The 15,956-nt window shown below is 60.2% G+C and overlaps 1 protein-coding gene across 1 annotated transcript; it reads right to left on the bottom strand.

The window, feature by feature from the left end:
• Positions 1 to 10,115: 10,115 nt before the first annotated feature.
• Positions 10,116 to 15,711, bottom strand: MNX1 (motor neuron and pancreas homeobox 1). Its single transcript, XM_032482986.1, has 3 exons — positions 14,717 to 15,711; positions 11,686 to 11,846; positions 10,116 to 11,087 (listed from the first exon to the last, which is right to left on the bottom strand). The coding sequence occupies exons 1-3, from the start codon at positions 15,411 to 15,413 to the stop codon at positions 10,725 to 10,727; spliced, it is 1,221 nt and encodes a 406-aa protein (XP_032338877.1). The 5' UTR covers positions 15,414 to 15,711; the 3' UTR covers positions 10,116 to 10,724.
• Between the last annotated feature and the right edge of the window lie 245 nt (positions 15,712 to 15,956).

The raw sequence follows: 15,956 nt of genomic DNA, 5'->3' as shown, positions 1-15,956 counted from the left end.
CCGCCCCCTCACTGCCATGCCCCAGCCAAGGGCAGCCCGGCCGGAGGGGCCTGGGCCAGTGACTTGTCTCCTGACAGCAGCGGCCAGGTGTGTCTGTCAGATCCCAGAGGGGGCTTGGGGGTCCTGCCGGCCAGATCCTCAGGCTTAGGGGTCTCAGGGGGCCACGGGCAGGGGGACCCCACGTGCTGACTGCGGGCTCCCTACCTGCTTGGAAGGATGATAAAGTGCTTTGTTCCCTGTGAGTGAGAGGCCTGATAAAAGCAAAAACTCTCACCCCCGCTGTGGTTAGGAGGCAGCTGGGCACTGGGAACCCAGCACCATTTATGAGTAAATATAATTTATTCCTGTTCTCTGATTAGGAAGGTCACAGTGGTTTAACCCTGTGGGGACGGCCCCCGACACATTATCTGCTCAAACAGAACTGGGAAAGAAAACACCGCAGTCATTAAAAGCGAATTACTTTGTTTTATGAAGATAGAAGAGAGAAGGCCTCACGGTGGGGGGGTGCTTCCATGGGCCCCCCAGCCCCCTGCAGAGGGGGAGCCTTGGGGGGCGCCGGGGGGGCGCGAGCCCCCTTGGTGCCTCTTGGAAAACCCAGGATTTGTCAAGCAGTTTTGAGAAGCTGCCAAGAGTGCACTGGGTGGCACGGCAGGGGTTTTCTTTACCTGGGAGGACAGGTGACGGCGGCGGGAAGGACGGCTGGGAGCCGGGAGCGCCCCGTGCTTCTGGCTTTAACGTTAGCAGAGGACTTAGGTTGCTGGACACACTGGCTTTATTTCTCAAAGTGAGATGTTTGGCCTCTGATCCCTCCTGCTGCTGCTCTGTGGGCGGCCCGGCCCTCGGGCTGCTTGGGGCAGGCCCTGGCCAGCAGTCTGAGTACTCGAGCCACATCTAGACATGCTGGTGCCTGTGACGGGGTGGCGCGGCCACCCACAAGGAGCCCCCAGTGCACGAGGGCCAGCTTGCTGGGCTCCTGACGGAGACTCGGGCCCGAGGGCAGGCTTTCTCGGGCACCGGGCTGCTCGCCACTGCATCTGGGTGCTTGGCCACAGAGTGGGTGGGGACGGCCACTTCGGAGGCCCTGGGACGGTGGGGGCAGGTGGCAGGGCCAGCGGTGCTGGGGAGGTCCCAGCATGCGTATCCTGGGGGCAGGCTCGGCCACGGGGCCCTGGGAGGATCGCAGTACCTTTGCCAACAAGGGAAGAGCAACTTAGGTCATCGGAGCCCTTTTCATGTTCATGTCTGTGCTGGATACTTCGGGGAGTGTCCCAAAGAATCAAAACATACTCCGAACAGACCAGTCCACAGAGGCGGAGGGCAGAGGAGAGGTCCCGGGGCTGGGGCGGGGGGAGGGGAGGGGTTGTTTAGTTGGGGCAGAGTCAGGTCTCGGGTGATGAGAAGTTTGGGGAACAGACAGAGGTGGTGGCACAACACCGGGTAAGCACCGAACGCGACTGAGCTGTGTGCTTATGAGCGGTCACAACAATACCTCTCGTGCGTTTTGCCACACACACAGAAGAACCAGAGAACAAATACAGGGCAGAGTTAGTTATGATCTGATACCCCTTTCTCCCTTGGAATAGGACCCCAACTTTTAGCGAGGCCCAGGGACAACTGGAAATAAAGACTCGCTTCCCAACCTCTGGTGAAGCTTGGCGTGGCCACGCTACGACATCTAGCCAGTGGGATGGGAGTGAACGGGCCACGCTCAGAACTCCTGTGAAGGACACGCACGTCCCTGCCTGCCCTCTGTCCTGCTATGGGAGGTGGAGCCCAGCCCCACCTTCGACAACAGAGGAAAAGCCACGAGACAAAGGGCCTGAGACCATGGAGATCACAGGACCCCAGACCAGCCCCTGGCGGCCCAGGTTTACAGGAGAGGGACGTGAACTTCCAGCTGTGTGGGCCACTGTTCCTTCAGCTCTCGTGCCTCTGGGGTTGGCCTGATCCTAACTGATACACTGGCCAACAAGGTCCTCGAGTTTACACAGCATGGGAGGCAGCGCTCTCGGTGGTGATGGACACGCACAGTGGTTTTGTGGACGTCCCTGGGTGCTGCCCACTCCCGGGGACCTTCCAGGCGTTGTGCCCACAGCCTGCTCGACCCCAAGGCCCATGGCACGGAGAGCACGTCTATGCTGTTCTCTGCTTTCCGTCCAGAACCTGGCACAGTGTTGGGCACACAAGAGATGCTCAGTAAGTATTAATCAGTGAGGCTGGGTCCAAGTAGCTACCCGAGCTCGCCTATGTGGTTGTACAGACTTGGCTTGGAAAGCTGGGCCATGCCAAGGAGTGTGTAGGGGATCCAATTGCTTTTTCTGTGTGAAGATCCACCCCAAACGCAGTGACCTAAACGGCAATCATTAGCGCATCTTTCTGTGGGTTGGCAGCTCGGGGGGCTCGCTCTCAAGGCTGCTGACAACCTGTCTGTGGCCTGTGTCTAGCTGGCTGGCTGTGCCTCTCCGGGGCAACAGGGGCATGAGCCTTTTTCAAGGCTCCAGGAGGTGCCCCCCATCAAATGTCCCATCGGGCAAGCACGGCCCACATGGGCCTGGAGGAGGCGTCGCACTGGGGCTCTGGGCTCTGGGCTGCAGACTCCAGGCTGGCCAGAGAGGCAGATTCGGGGAAGCTGTGAGCTCGAGCTCTCACTCTCCCTCTCTCTGTCTCTCTCTGTCTCTGTTCTGCAGGAGTCTCCGATAGAAGTGATCACGCAGGTGTGGACACAGGAGTTGCCTGGTCCCAGAGTCGGGACAGGGTGGCCCTGGGTCCATGTGCCCTCGGACAGGCCAGACCAGGGGGGCAGCGAGTGGAGAGCGGGCACCTCACGGCCAAGAGGGCACAAGACTCCGTGGGGGGAGGGGCTGGAGGGGCTGATGTGTGCTGTCACCTCCTCTGGCATGGCCCTTCCTGCTACCGGCATGGTGCCTCTTCACAGCCGCCCTGCTTGACGGAGGAGGACCTGGGGCACAGAGAGGTCAAGTCACCCAACCAGTGACAGGATTTCAGCCACACCTCCACCTCCTGGCTCTTATTCTTGGATCCCTCTGAGTCCCAAGGAATCTCTGCAAAGACTCCCCCCACGCACACCCCTTCCCCCATTTAACACCCCCCACCACCACATCTTCTCCTCAAGGAAGGGGAAAGGAGCACGTGTTCTGTGTGCCACCCGTGCCTTGTGGGCCTGGAGACCAGGGGTCAGAGAGGCACCAGCCTGGGGCGGGGTGCTGGTGTGTTTCACTGTCCCACGAGCCGGTGTGTGGTGCCTGGCGCAGTCCAGCTGTGTAGCCCTCACGGCTCCCTGTGAGGTGCGGACTGAGGGTCCTCATTCTACAGACGGGGACACTGGAGCACAAGGTCAAGGAACCTGCCCGGGCCACACACTAGGTGAGATGGGACGCAATCCTGGGTTCCAGGGTCCCTGCCTCCTCTACAGCCCTCTGCTCTGGGCACAATGTCATGGGTGGGGGTGGGGCAGCTTGTACTCCATCTGGAAGAATGGACAGGCCTAAGGAGAGCGAGGGTGCCGGAGTCCAGGGACAGAGCAGCCGGTGCAGTGGCGTGGAGGCAGGACGCCTGTGCCTGGCAGGGATGCTGGGAAGATGCCAGGCGGGTGCACAGGTGTCCGCGGTGCAGGGAGGCAGCACAGTCCGCGTCCTGCTCTTGGGGGTCCATGAGCATCTGTGTCTGGGGTCAGATATTGCTCCCGATTCTCGAAAATCAGCAGTGAGCCTTTTATGTAAAAACTGGTTTCTCTTTGATTTTCCAGAGTGGTCTCAAATGCATGAATTCATTATTAAAATCAAGAAATCACTGTAGACCTAAAAGGAATACCATGTTTTATGCCAATTATATCTCGGTAAAAAAAAGAAGGAACTCACGCATGTAATGTATTCCCACTTCACCACCCACACATGCATCTACTCCTGGGATATTTATTCCCTCAACAGAGCTAGAAACACTTGGAGTCAGTAAGAGAATGTTTGATCACTTGGACTCAGGATAAACAGCATCTACAGTTCTGAAAGGTCTCTGGTTCCTTTCCTCCCGACTCACTTAAAGGCAGGCAGCCTGTGCTACACCCCTGTTGCCCGTATGCCCACCATGAACCAGAAGAGCAAAGGTCCTGCATCTCAGGCGGCACTGAGAATGGCAGCGGCCGCCCAGTGAGAACTCTGCTACCCGCTTTAGCCCGCTTTCCTCAGTCTTTGCCTCACACACAGCCTCCTGCGTTCATGCCCCTGTTACGCTGGATGATGCACATACCTAGTGTTTGTTGGCCTCAGTCTTTCTCTTCCCATTACAGTGTTACTCCGGGAGGGCAGAGATGTTTGTCTGTTTTGTTCACCAGCCGTATCCTGGTGCTTACAATGCTGTCTAGCATAGAGCAGCTCTTCTAGAACGGTTGGTTGAATGAATGCATGGTGTCTGGGCTCTCTGAGTTGGCTATTGTCTCTTTCGTGGGTGAAAAGCTGCAGGGTCACACAGGTGTGGGAATCTAACCCCCACCCCCACCCCAGATAAAGTAATTGGCAGGATACGTGGAGCAGGGCGATGAGAAGGAGCAAGCACAGCCGCAGACCCAGGAAAAAGCACAAGTTGCATTTCCTCTGCAGATTTATCTATCAAGAAGGTAAGCTGCAAGCTTCCCAGCACAGTATGGGAATCTTAGGTGTGGAAGAAATGCCCCAGAGAGACGCAGCTGGCCCCAGGCAGCTAAGCCCTCACCTGGGGCTGGAGCAGGAAAGGCCTCCTGTGGCCGGTGGCCAGGGCCTGTCCCCCAGACCGGCAAGGAAAAGCAGGCCATTCTCTCCTCGAAGCCCCCTGTCCCAGGACGCCCTCACCTTTATTTTTTTTTTTTTTATCCTTTTTCAAGATGGTATTTCAGCACAGAAGAAATTGCATGCTCGGAAGAAAGTATATTAGTCGGAAGGTGAACCCAGACGAAAACCACCGGCGTTGTAACAGAAACGGGTTAACTCTGAGCGCGAACCATCGAGCGGATCGTGCCCACGGGGGAACCTCCTTTCCCTCCCGTCCCCGGAGAAGCTCATGGGATCCCTGGACCGCCAGGTCGAGACGCCCACCCCCCGCGCGCGCGCGCCCGCATCCTCTGCGCGGGCGCAGCCAAGGGGGTGCGGCGACCCCCGGCCCGGCCGAGAGGGGCCCCCCGCCCCGCGCCCCCGGCCTGACCCCGCGCCCCGCCCGGCCCCCGCCCCCGCCCGGCCGCGATAAGGCGGCGGGCCTTTGTTCCGCCCCCAGCTGGGTAAACCGCGCCGCCGCCCCTCGCCGCGGCCGCCGGCCCCCGGGCACCTTTGTCCTGCCCAGCGCCGCGGACAATGGCCCGGGGAGCCGCACATTGTCCGGCACCTTGTGTACACTCGGGGGCGGCCAGGTGCGCGGCCGCGGAATGCAGGGTCGGCGCGGGGCCGGCGGGGCGGGGGGCGCGCGGGGGGCTCCCGGCCCGCGTCCCGGACCCCGCCTTCCCGCGAGGGTCCCCCTGCCTCTCGGGGTGCGGGAGGGGAGCGGCGGGGGCGCGGACCCTGGAGGAAAGCCCCGCCCGGCCTGGGTCGCCAACCTGGGACTGGCCGGGACCCCCGAACGTGGGACCTGCGCGAGGTGGGGGGAAGGGGGGCTGTTTCTCGTTGGCGTCCAGTTTGGGACACACCTGGCAGGTCGTAAAGTGATTTACGAAGTGAAAGTGTTAAACGAGGCCACCAGCTGGAGCCCCGACCCGGCTTTATGAGTTTTATTAGGTGCCCTATTATGGAAAATAAACTTTAATCCGACCATAAAAACCAAATCTGAAAAACATATTTGCCTTGTAGTCTGGAACACTGCAGCATTCTTGGTGAGTCACACCTCCGAAGGGATTAGTTTTATTGAGGGAGACACAAGGCACCGCAGGACTTTGATACGGGTGGGGGGCGCCCACGTCCTGCGGGGACCCCCCCACGAGGCTCACACCCGGCGCGGCCCTCCCTGCAGACCCCCTCCCAGCTGCGCCCCCCACCCCACCGCTCGGCGCGGGGCCGCTCCCCACCCCGGGAGCGGGAGCGCAGTCCCTGCCCGGGGGCCGCAGGCGTCAGTTAACCCGCAAACCTGGAGGTGCTCGACGAGCCGGCCTGGAGGGGCCGGGGCGCCCCACACCGCGCGGCAGCGGCAGCCGCGGGCCCGCACCCGCAAACGCCGCTCCTGCTCAGGTCCGGGCGGCCTGGGGCCAGGTGCTCCCTTCCCAAGCCTTCCGCGATCGATCGGGAGTCCTACAGCAAGTCTACCCTTTCTGTAGGAGGGAGGGAGAGCGGGAGGAGGAGGGAGGGGGAGGAGAAGGAGGAGAAGGGGCAGGGAGGGATGGAGGAATGGTCTGTCTTCCTTTTAATCATCTCAGCCATTTTAAGCGTCTAGCACAGTAGCAGTGGCTGTGTCCATATAGCTGGGCAGCAGCTCTACAATTTTTCTACAATTTTTCCTTCTTGCAAAACTGACTCCCTATCCATTGAACATCTCCCCTTTCCCCTTCTCCCAGCCCCTGGCAACCTCCATTCTATGTTCTGTCTAAGAATCTGACTATTTTGGATCCCACAAATAAGTAGAATTTCGCAGTCTTTGTCTCCTTGTGACCAGATTATTCCACTGATCATAATGTTCTCAGGGTTCATCCATGTTACAGCAGGTGTCAGAATTTCCTTCTTTCCTTCCACCTCTGGGTCATTGTGAATAATGCTGCAATGAGCATGGGTGTGCAGATACCTCTTCCAGATCCTTGCCAGTGCTTTTGGATACACACTCAGCAGTGGGGCTGCTGGGTCACGTGGCAATTCTGGTTTGTTGCAGTGGTGGTTGTTTTGAGGGCTCCCCGTGCTGTTTCCATAATGCCTGCACTGTTCCACACTCCTACCGGCAGTGCACAGGAGTTCCGATTTCACCGCATCCTTGCCCACACTTGGTATCTTCCGTTTTGCTTTGTTTTTGTAGCAGCCGTCCTAGTAAGCGGGAGGCACTATCTCACGGTGGGTTTGATTTGCGTTTCTCTAGTGATTAGTGAGCTGGGTACCTTTTCATGTGCTTATGGACCACTCGTATCTCTTCTTCAGAGGAATGTCTGTTCAATTCCTTTGCCTATTTTAAAATTGAGTTGTTCTTTCTTATTGTTGAATTGTCGTTCTTTATGTATTTTGGTTTGGTGTGTTTTAAGGGGGGAGGGAGAGGTAATTAGATTTATTTATTTATTTTTAGAGGAGGTGCTGGGTTTGAACCCAGGACCTTGTGTATGCTAAGCATGTGCTCTACCACTTGAGCTATACCCTCCCCCTGTATTTTGGATATTGACCCCTTATCAGATATATGACTTGCAAATACTTTCTCCCTTCCTAGGTTGCCTTTTGTTGTGTTGCTTCTTTCCTCTGCAGCACAGAAGTTTTAAATTTTGATGTAATCCCATTGGATGATTTTTGCTTTTGCTGCCATAGAAAACCTTTTACGCAAATCTTTCCAAGATGACTTCCGTCTGGGTTACAAAGCGGAGGAAGGCCAGCTGACGAAGGAGCAGTCCCATTTCATCTACATCCTAGCCATTTCTGCACTTTTCAGGCTCTGAGTATTAAAGGTGCCTCATCAGGGCCTCAGACCCTGGGCCAGAGCTCCACCAGGGCTGGACAGGTGGTGGTGGGCTGTCGGCTGGAGGGCGCCCAAGGATTGGTTTCTTCGTCACAAAAAGGGCTTTAACCACATCCTTTTGCACTTGCTGGGGATACTGGCACAGGACAAGGTGCCCTTTCTGACAACGGAGGACAATCCCCCCATTAGGGTGAACACAATGCGAGCTGAGGGTCTCACCCTGGATGGCAGGGGGCAGGTGGGGTTCCCAGAGGGCAGGGTCCTCTTTGGGGGGGACCCTCGCTGGGTCTTCGGGGTGCACACCGCTCGGGTAGGGAGTGGGGAGACCTGGCCAGGCACCCACGGCTTCACCACCAGAGGCCTGTGCGGCTGTCCGAGGGCCAAGCCTGGGCTTGTCTGAAGACAGTACCTTCGTCCCCCTCTGGACTCGGCTGGGTGGACCTGAAGCTGGTCCTGGAAACCAGGTGCTGGAGGCTGCAAAGCCTATCTCCCCAGGCGCAGGGTCTGTGCGTGGGAGGCTGGGGGAGACACGCCCCAGCGGCAGGCAGAGCAGGGCTGGCGGCTGTTCATTAGGCGGAATGAATTGTTCGTTGTGCCCAGAGTGGGTGAGGATGAGCCAGTGATTATATTTAAATTTGCTATAATTGATTTGGGGAAGAGCTACTGTGACAAGAACGAATTGATCATTAAATTTATTAGCGAGATAAATTCCGTCGCGATTAAGCAGCTGGCTGGAGACGCTGGGGCCTCGGGCGGGTCCTGCTTCCCTAGCCGCCAAGTCCCCGCGCCAAACCGGGGCTTGCTCTGTTGGCAACCGGGGGCGGGGGTCACAATAATTTTATCTTCCTTCAGTGCTCCTTTTCCCCTTGTCCCCGAGGGAGCCAACAACTCTCGGGGTTCGGGAGGGTCTACACCTGGGGTGAAGGGACAGGACGTCCTCTAGGGTTGGAAGCACCCCCCCCACCCCGCTCCAAGCCGGAAGCTACACCCCTCCCAGGCCAGCCCGCCTGGTCCCTGGTGGGCCCAGTATTGAGGTGGGGGCACTGAGGCTGGGCCGGCTTAGCAGGGGGGTGCGGGGGAATAACCCCCAGATGTGGAGCCAGCCGGAGAAGAGATTGCTTCAGGCTGAACTTCACCAATGTGGTAGAAATTAAAACGAGATACACACAGATTGCAGCTTTGTTAAACCCCCAAAGCATCTGTCTTTCTCCTCTCCCACTCCCCACCCCCTCTCTCTAATTTTCCCACCCCTCTCCTCGGGCCTTTGGGCTTTCCCACCAGTTGCAAACCCAGTCCCGGTTCCCCCAAAGCACCTTTGGACCCCGAGGAGGCCGAGGCCCGCGCCCTGCCGCCCGCGCCCAACAGCTGCTCCCGCCCGGGCTCCCAGCAGCGCCGCGCCCCCGGCCTTGGCTGAGGTTGGATTTTATGGAAGGAGCCCGGGGTGATAATGAGCTGCCAGAGAGGATATTAATCTCACCCGGGCCCTGAAGTAGAGGAGTGGCTGCGCTCGCCCGGGCGGTAATCACCCAAATGAAACTGCAGGCCCTTCTGAACTCATTTATCAGCTGGGAGTAGGGGGAGGCCAGGGGGAAGCGGGAGGGGAGGGGGAGGGGCCCTCACCCCAGCCCAGGTGCTGGTGAAAAAGTGAAACAGAAGGATTGGGGAAGGCACGGGGGAGGGAGAAAGAAGCCATGTCCCCTGATCACCTATTTCCTCCGGGCCCAGGAGAGGCCCCCGGGTCAGCGCCGGGGGAAGGGGAGCCGCCCGGAGGGAGGGCGAGCGCGGAGGCCGGGGCGGCAGGTTGAGCGGGCATGTGTGCAGCACATGGCGGCGGCCGGGCTCGGCCCGGGTGATTGATGGCGCGCGCGGCCGCGGTTTATTAACCCAGAGCCGTTGCAGCTCCGGCGTGAAGCGTTCCTGTCGCCCGCTGTTGTCCTCGCGGACATTCGCGCAGATCCAAGAAAACCAGCCCCGGCCAGCGCGAGGAAGGGTTTTCTGCGAAGGCCCGCGGCGAGGAGAAACGCTCCGCGCTCTCGGAGACCGTCCCGAAAAGGTGCGGAGGTAGCGCCCCGGGCCGTACGGGCCGGCGGACCAGGGAAGTCTAGTCGTTTGAAGCTTGTCTTTTGAAACGAATAGTGTGTTTCCACTTCTGGAATGCCAGTGAAGCAAGAAGATCCTCAAAGAAATAGGAAAAGAAATACACGGAGTCCAAGGCTACTTTTTTGAAATTCTCGCATCTGGGACCGATGCTAGCCTGGCACCCGCTGACACCTGGACTCGGGTATTTTTAAGGAGCTTCCTACCTGCGACTCCCCAGCGGCCGGAATCCAGTTCCCCACCGGCCGCAGGGCCCGGAGGAGGGCGCGGTCCTGATACCCATTTGCCATTCTGATCGCTGTCGGCTGAGGAAGACACCCCACCCCATCACTTTAACCACAAACATTGTGAAGCCTGATTTCACAACTCCCACTGAAAGATTTGCACCCTCGTCCAGTAAAAAACCAATTTATTTTACATTCCATCATGGGCGATGGGAGAAGCTAAATGATAATTTAGCATGCGCAAGTAGACCTTTCTTTATATATATACACATATAAATACAATATACAAAAATAAAGACAGTACAGTTTTGGGATTTCCAGCAGTTTGAATGCTCATGACATAAAGTCCCCCCCCACCCCAGATACATAAGCACGAAACATTTTTTTTTCAATACTCAGAAGAAAGGCGTTTCCAGAGAAGGTTTCAAGTTTCAGGAGGTCGCTTAACACTGTAGATCTCCGCCTTCTCCGTTCAGAAGAGGGGAGTCAGGAGGCTGCCCCCGTGGTCGGTTCTTCTCGCAAACACCTCCTCCCAGCGCTAACCAAATTAAATTCGAAAGAATGGGAGTTCTAGTTGGAACCTGCTGGGCCTCCCTCTTTCCGTCCCTGCAGACAGGTGCCGTGGCCCAAATGGGCAGCCCCAGGAATGGGCCACCTTGGCTTGTGGCCTGGGGGCCGGACATGGGGGGCCCCTGCCAGTCGCCCGGCTGCCCAGGGGCGCGGGAGAGGCCGCGGCATCCAGGGCGCATCGCCGCCCGCCTGCCCGGCCGACCGACGGCCGCGGGGCCCCTACTGGGACGGGGGCTGGTGGCCTGGCCCGCAGGGCCGCGGGGGCGGCGAGTCGGCCCCGGAGGAGCAGTCGGAGGAGGCGGCGTGTGTGCTGGCGCCGTTGCTATAGGGGAAATGGTCCTCGTCGTCGTCGTCGTCCTCCTCCTCGGGGTCACTGTCCCTCAAGTCCCGCAGGCGGCGTCCGCCGCCCTTGTCCACGGGTGCCGGCGGCCCCAGCAGCTCCTCGTCCCCCTGGTCTTCGGCGCCGCCGCCTTTGCCCGCGCCCCCGCCGCCCTTCTGTTTCTCGGCCTCCTGCGCCGCCTGCTCTTTGGCCTTTTTGCTGCGCTTCCACTTCATCCTCCGGTTCTGGAACCAGATCTTCACCTGCAGGCACAGGAGGCGTGAGAAACCGGCCACCTCCACCCTCGCCCTGAGTCCCTGGGCTCCTGCACCTGCACCCCACCAGTGGGCTCGCCTCCCTCACCAGCCCCGGGAGCGGGGTCCAGGGGAGTGGCGCTCCCACCCCGGGCATTGGTAAAATCCACAGTTGAGTCCGGGGCTCCAAGGAAGCGCCAACTACGACCCCAACCCCCCCCCCCAGCGGGTGTCTTCTCCCCGAGCCCCCGGTCCAGTCCGCATAGAAAGGGCCAGGGCAGCTAGGGTACACGTCTATAAATTTCAAGATGTTCCCTCCTCTCTTTCTGGAAGGAAATTTCTCTAATGTAGCCTGGGGACGACCTGCTTCAGAATGGGGTGGGGAGGGTGAAATTCCTGGGCCCACCTGAACCTACTTCTGAGGGCCAGTATTGGCATTTGGCAGAGGCAGGGACGGGGGCTGGGGCGGGGGTGGGGGTGTGAACTCTGGCCCGGATATTAATCCACAGCCTGAAGGTCAAACAGGCTCAGCTCCAGTTGCCCCGGAAGCACAGGATCTAGAGAGCAGAGGAGACGGTGCCCCTGGGAGGTTCGGGAAGCTGCCCACCTGGGTCTCCGTGAGCATCAGTGAGGTGGCCACCTCGAAGCGCTTGGGCCGGGACAGGTACTTGTTGAGCTTGAACTGGTGCTCCAGCTCCAGCAGCTGCTGGCTGGTGAAGGCCGTGCGTGGCCGGCGACACTTCCCCAAGAGGTTGGACTGCGCCTGGGCTGGGGTGGGAGAGGGTCGTGAGGCTGGCAACCGGGATCGCTGGGCGGCCTACTCCCACCCAGCGCCACCAGCATCCGCAGGCAAGGCTGCCCACTGACAGGCCCTGCAGAGTCGCTGTTTTTTTCTTCAACATCAGCACCCTCTCCCCTAAGGAGGCCCTGGGGCCCAGGACCCCCAGAGCCAGCTGGAGCCAGATGCTTGGGGTTAACGGGACCAAATCTTTTTATCTCAGACGGGGCCTGGGAGTCCTGACTAAAGAGACCCTATCACCCAGGCTGCCCCTCTCCATCTGGCTGGGCATTGGTAGAAATCGGGGCAACGGGCAAGAAGCAGAGGCCCAGAGACAAACCTCCTCACTCTTCCCTGCCACCCTCACCTCAGGCTCCAACCCACACGGCCCGGAATCACTTCCTGCGTCCTCCTGCCTGGGAAAGACCTGGTGCAGCACACCTCGCACCAGCTCCTCAAATACCGAGGAAGGAGAAAAAGGAGAAAAGAGGGAGGACAGAAGGAAGGAAAAGGACCGAATCCTGGGCCTACATGTGTGTTTTCATCAGAGACTCTGCCCTCATTTAGAACGTTTTCCTGACAGCCCCACCCACGATGCAGAGGGGGCGATCCTGGGGAGCCTGGAAGGCTTTTCAGGACAATTCTCATCACACAAATGAAAGGCCTAGGCACAAGGGGGATCCGGCTTTCCACGCATTCAAGGAGGTCTCTCCGCTTTATTTGCATAATTTCACACGGTTACATCACAGAGAGTTTTATGACCTCAAAACGAGACTTCCCTTGATTTCCCAGGAGCCTGACAAGTGTCAGACAATAAAAGAAAGGAAAGGGAAGAAAAGAGACAAGAGACCAGCACCGGGCAGGAGAGCTCAGGCTCCCCTGGGATGGGCAATTTGCTTTATGGGAAGGCCCACGCCCCCCGCTTTAGTTAAACAAGGCCCCGAATTCCCAACTTGACAATACATTAGAACTTTAATTAAAACACTGGCTCCAAAGGGACCATTTGGGAAATGCCATCCAGTGGCTGAGACACCAATTAAAGGAAACCAAGCAGGTTTTCCAGCGACCAGAGGACGGACTCTCAGGACACGTTCCGGCACCGTCGCCGGTTTATTGCTGCCCTTTAGGGTGCGGTGCTCGGCGTCTTTATCTGAACTTAAAACTGGCTGGGTTTTAATTCAGCCACCACTAGGCCGAGATTAGGAGTGAGGGACGGCAAAGTGTGTTGGCGAGGGGATGTGGCTTTAATTGATTTTCTGGCCAACGTTGAGCTCCTTCCCGCCCCAGGGAAACAGCCAGGTGGCCAGGGAACCCAGTGCGCAGGGAGGCCTCTGTGGAGAACACCGCCCCCCATAGTGGGAGACTGTGCATCCCAGGCTCTGGGAAATCAGGTTATTATGAAAAATCTGTGGGGTGACTTTCCATCAGAAGAGATCAGCTGGGCTCTGAGGCAGGGCCTGGAAGTGTGCCCTGGGTTTGGACGATGCGGGATTCAGATATGCCTGAGGCTGCAGCCCTCAAACTGAGAGGTGAGAGCAAGATTTCCCTCTTCTTTGCGGGAGGGTCAGGAGGGACTATGGAAGGGATGGGTGGCCACTGGGGCCTTCTGGGAGCTGCGCTGGGAAAAGCCTGGAGTGGCCGCAGGCAAACAGCGCACATGCTGGGATTTTCTCACCCGGCTGTGACTTCTGCAGCCTTCTGGGATCCTGGCTTTTCTCTGTTTAGTCACAACCATAGCTTCTAGCAGAGGAATCCGAATTCTGCCAAATGTTTATTTCTGTTTTCTTTTTTGCCTTTTCTCCCTCCCATGCCTGCATCTCCCCAGTCTAAACAAATCCACTCAGACGGAAACAATGGGGTCTCTTTGTTTGGGTGTTTCTCGGCTGAAAGCGTAAAAAGCCTCATGCATCTTCCTCTGATTGGAGCCCGGGTGGGCAAGCGGACGGACCAGAGAGCCTGACTCTCCCAAGTACCAGTTCTGTGCGGCCGCGTGCCAGGAAAGCCTGAGAGACCCAGGCCTCCACGAGGCACCCAGCCTGGGTGGAGGGAACGCCGCCTGCGGCCCAGAGGCTCTCCCTCCGGCTGGCAGTGGCCAGCCCTCCCGTGCTTTGATCTTGGGGAGAGGTTTGATCTGTGTTGGATGCCTTGAATTTGGAGGCCGGCACCTGCTGCTTAGAGCCCTGCAAGGGGGTACCTGAAGGAGGGCACACCTCTCGGGCTGCTGGAGCGTGCCAGCTCTCGGTTCAAGTCAGGTCACCCACCCCCTGGGCATCGCACTCCCGACCCAGGGCCCTTCCAGAGGCAGGCAGAACCTCGGGGTCGCCAGAGCCCTTGCCCCGCATCTTTGGGCCTCTTGAAGCTCATTTCTCCTTCGCTACTCCTGGATCTCTCCCTCCCTTGGGAGGGCCCGGGGGTATAGTGCGGACCGAAGTCAAGTCCGTTTCCCGGAGGATAAACCCCTGGTTTCGGGGGCACCTGATTCCCAGGCCCCCTCATTCACGGTGCTCTTCGGCTCGCCTTCCCCCACCACTTCCTTCACTTCTCGCCCGCCAGTTAATCATTAAATTTGAGTCTCACGCTCCCAGTTGCCCCTTCCCGTTAAAAGAGGGAGAGAAACGAGGCCCGCGCGTGGCCATTGTAATAATTCGCTGGCAATCCCACACCGCGCAGCCCGCACGAGTCCTCCCAGGCCCCGGGCAGAGCCGAGGCGTCTTCGCGGCGCTTCCGCAGACCGCTCCGAATAGAGAGCCAGGGCAAGGAGGAGCCAGGTGCAGGAGGATGCGCCGGGGAGCCTTCTGCCAGCGCTCCCCTTCTCCCGTGCCCTCCTCCCTCCCCAGGCCGGGGGCTGCGCGGTACTCACAGTTAAAATCAGGCATCTTGGGCAGGATCATGCCCGCGGTGGACGCACGTAGCCACTGGTCCAGCTGGAAGGTGCTGGCGCCCAGCTTCATGGGGTCGGCGGGGTGCGTGGGGTGCGCGCCCTGCACCTGCGGGTACGAGTAGGAGAGCGCCGGGTGCTGGCCGGCCAGTGCAGCTGCCGCCGCCGCCGCCGAATAGCCGTAGACCGGGTGGCCGTAGAGCGCTGCCTGCGCCGGGAGGCCCGCGCCGCCCTGCGCGCCCCCCGGGTGTAGCCCCAGCGCCAGGCCCCCAGCGGCTGCGGCGGCGGCGGCGGCTGCGGCAGCGGCTGCGGCGGCGCTGGGGTGCGCGTGGTGGTGGGGCCCCCCGGGCCCGCCACCGGCGCCGCCCGCCCCGCCGCCCGCGCCGCCCGCGCCCAGGAAGCCTGGCTTGGGCAGCAGCGCGCAGTGCGCGGCCAGTAGGCGCGGCGGCGACGGGCTCTCCGCGCGCAGGCGGTCGGCGGGAGCCCCGGCAGGCTCCGAGGACGCGGGGCTGCAGCTGCGGCTCGCCCCGCTGCTTGCCCCGCCGCCGCCGCCACCGGGGCCAGCTGCAGCGGCCGCGAGCGATGTGACCAGGGCCAGCGGAGCGGTCTGCGCCGAGGCCGCTCGCGGGGGGTCCACGGCCAGCAGCGCGTCGATGCGGAAATTTTTAGATTTTTCCATCAGCTCGTTAGGGGCTGGCGCTCAGGGCTCGGCGGTGAGTGATGCGGCCGCGTGCCGGCTCGCGGCGTCGGTGGGTGGCGGTGGCAGCCCCAAGGCTCGGTATTGTTACGATTATTTGCCAGTAATCAAAGTCGCCGCCGGAAACTCAGCCGAGGGTGACCATGGTCCGGGCGCCTCCTCCGTGCCGGCCCCGCCCCGGGCCGCGCTCGCCCGCACTCGCACTAACTCCCACGCGAGTGCTCCGGCGCGCCGGGGCCCAAGAGCCCGGCTCAGCGCTGCAGCCCTCAGGCGACCGCGCCGAGGCCGCTGGCGCCGTGGTGGGGACCCGCGCCCCTCCGCGCACTTGAAGCGCAGCGCGGCCGCCGATTGGCGCGTGCGGCGGGGGCTCGGGGAGGGGCTCCAGCCCCGCCATTGGCCGAGGGGCGCACCTGTCACCGTCCGGGTCGCCTGCCGCCCCGCCCCTGCGCCGCGGGGTCCTAAACAGCCCGGGGTGCCGAGCCGCGAAGGCGGGATGGGGACGGCGGCCAGGGGCGCAGCCTGGGG

The sequence above is a fragment of the Camelus ferus genome, chromosome 7 (assembly GCF_009834535.1).
Source record: "Camelus ferus isolate YT-003-E chromosome 7, BCGSAC_Cfer_1.0, whole genome shotgun sequence".
In the NCBI taxonomy this organism is placed as follows: domain Eukaryota; kingdom Metazoa; phylum Chordata; class Mammalia; order Artiodactyla; family Camelidae; genus Camelus; species Camelus ferus.
The sequence above is the reverse complement of the archived record's forward strand: the minus strand, read 5'-3'. Positions and strand labels throughout refer to the sequence as shown.

What these genes read in the sequence shown, in the direction of transcription:
- MNX1 (XM_032482986.1), bottom strand. Translation starts at nt 15,413, where the DNA reads ATGGAAAAATCTAAAAATTTCCGCATCGACGCGCTGCTGGCCGTGGAC. An exon ending in CAAGATGCCTGATTTTAACT is followed by an intron (nt 11,847 to 14,716) that starts GTGAGTACCGCG and finishes CTCCCACCCCAG; the next exon opens with CCCAGGCGCAGTCCAACCTC. An exon ending in TGATGCTCACGGAGACCCAG is followed by an intron (nt 11,088 to 11,685) that starts GTGGGCAGCTTC and finishes CTGTGCCTGCAG; the next exon opens with GTGAAGATCTGGTTCCAGAA.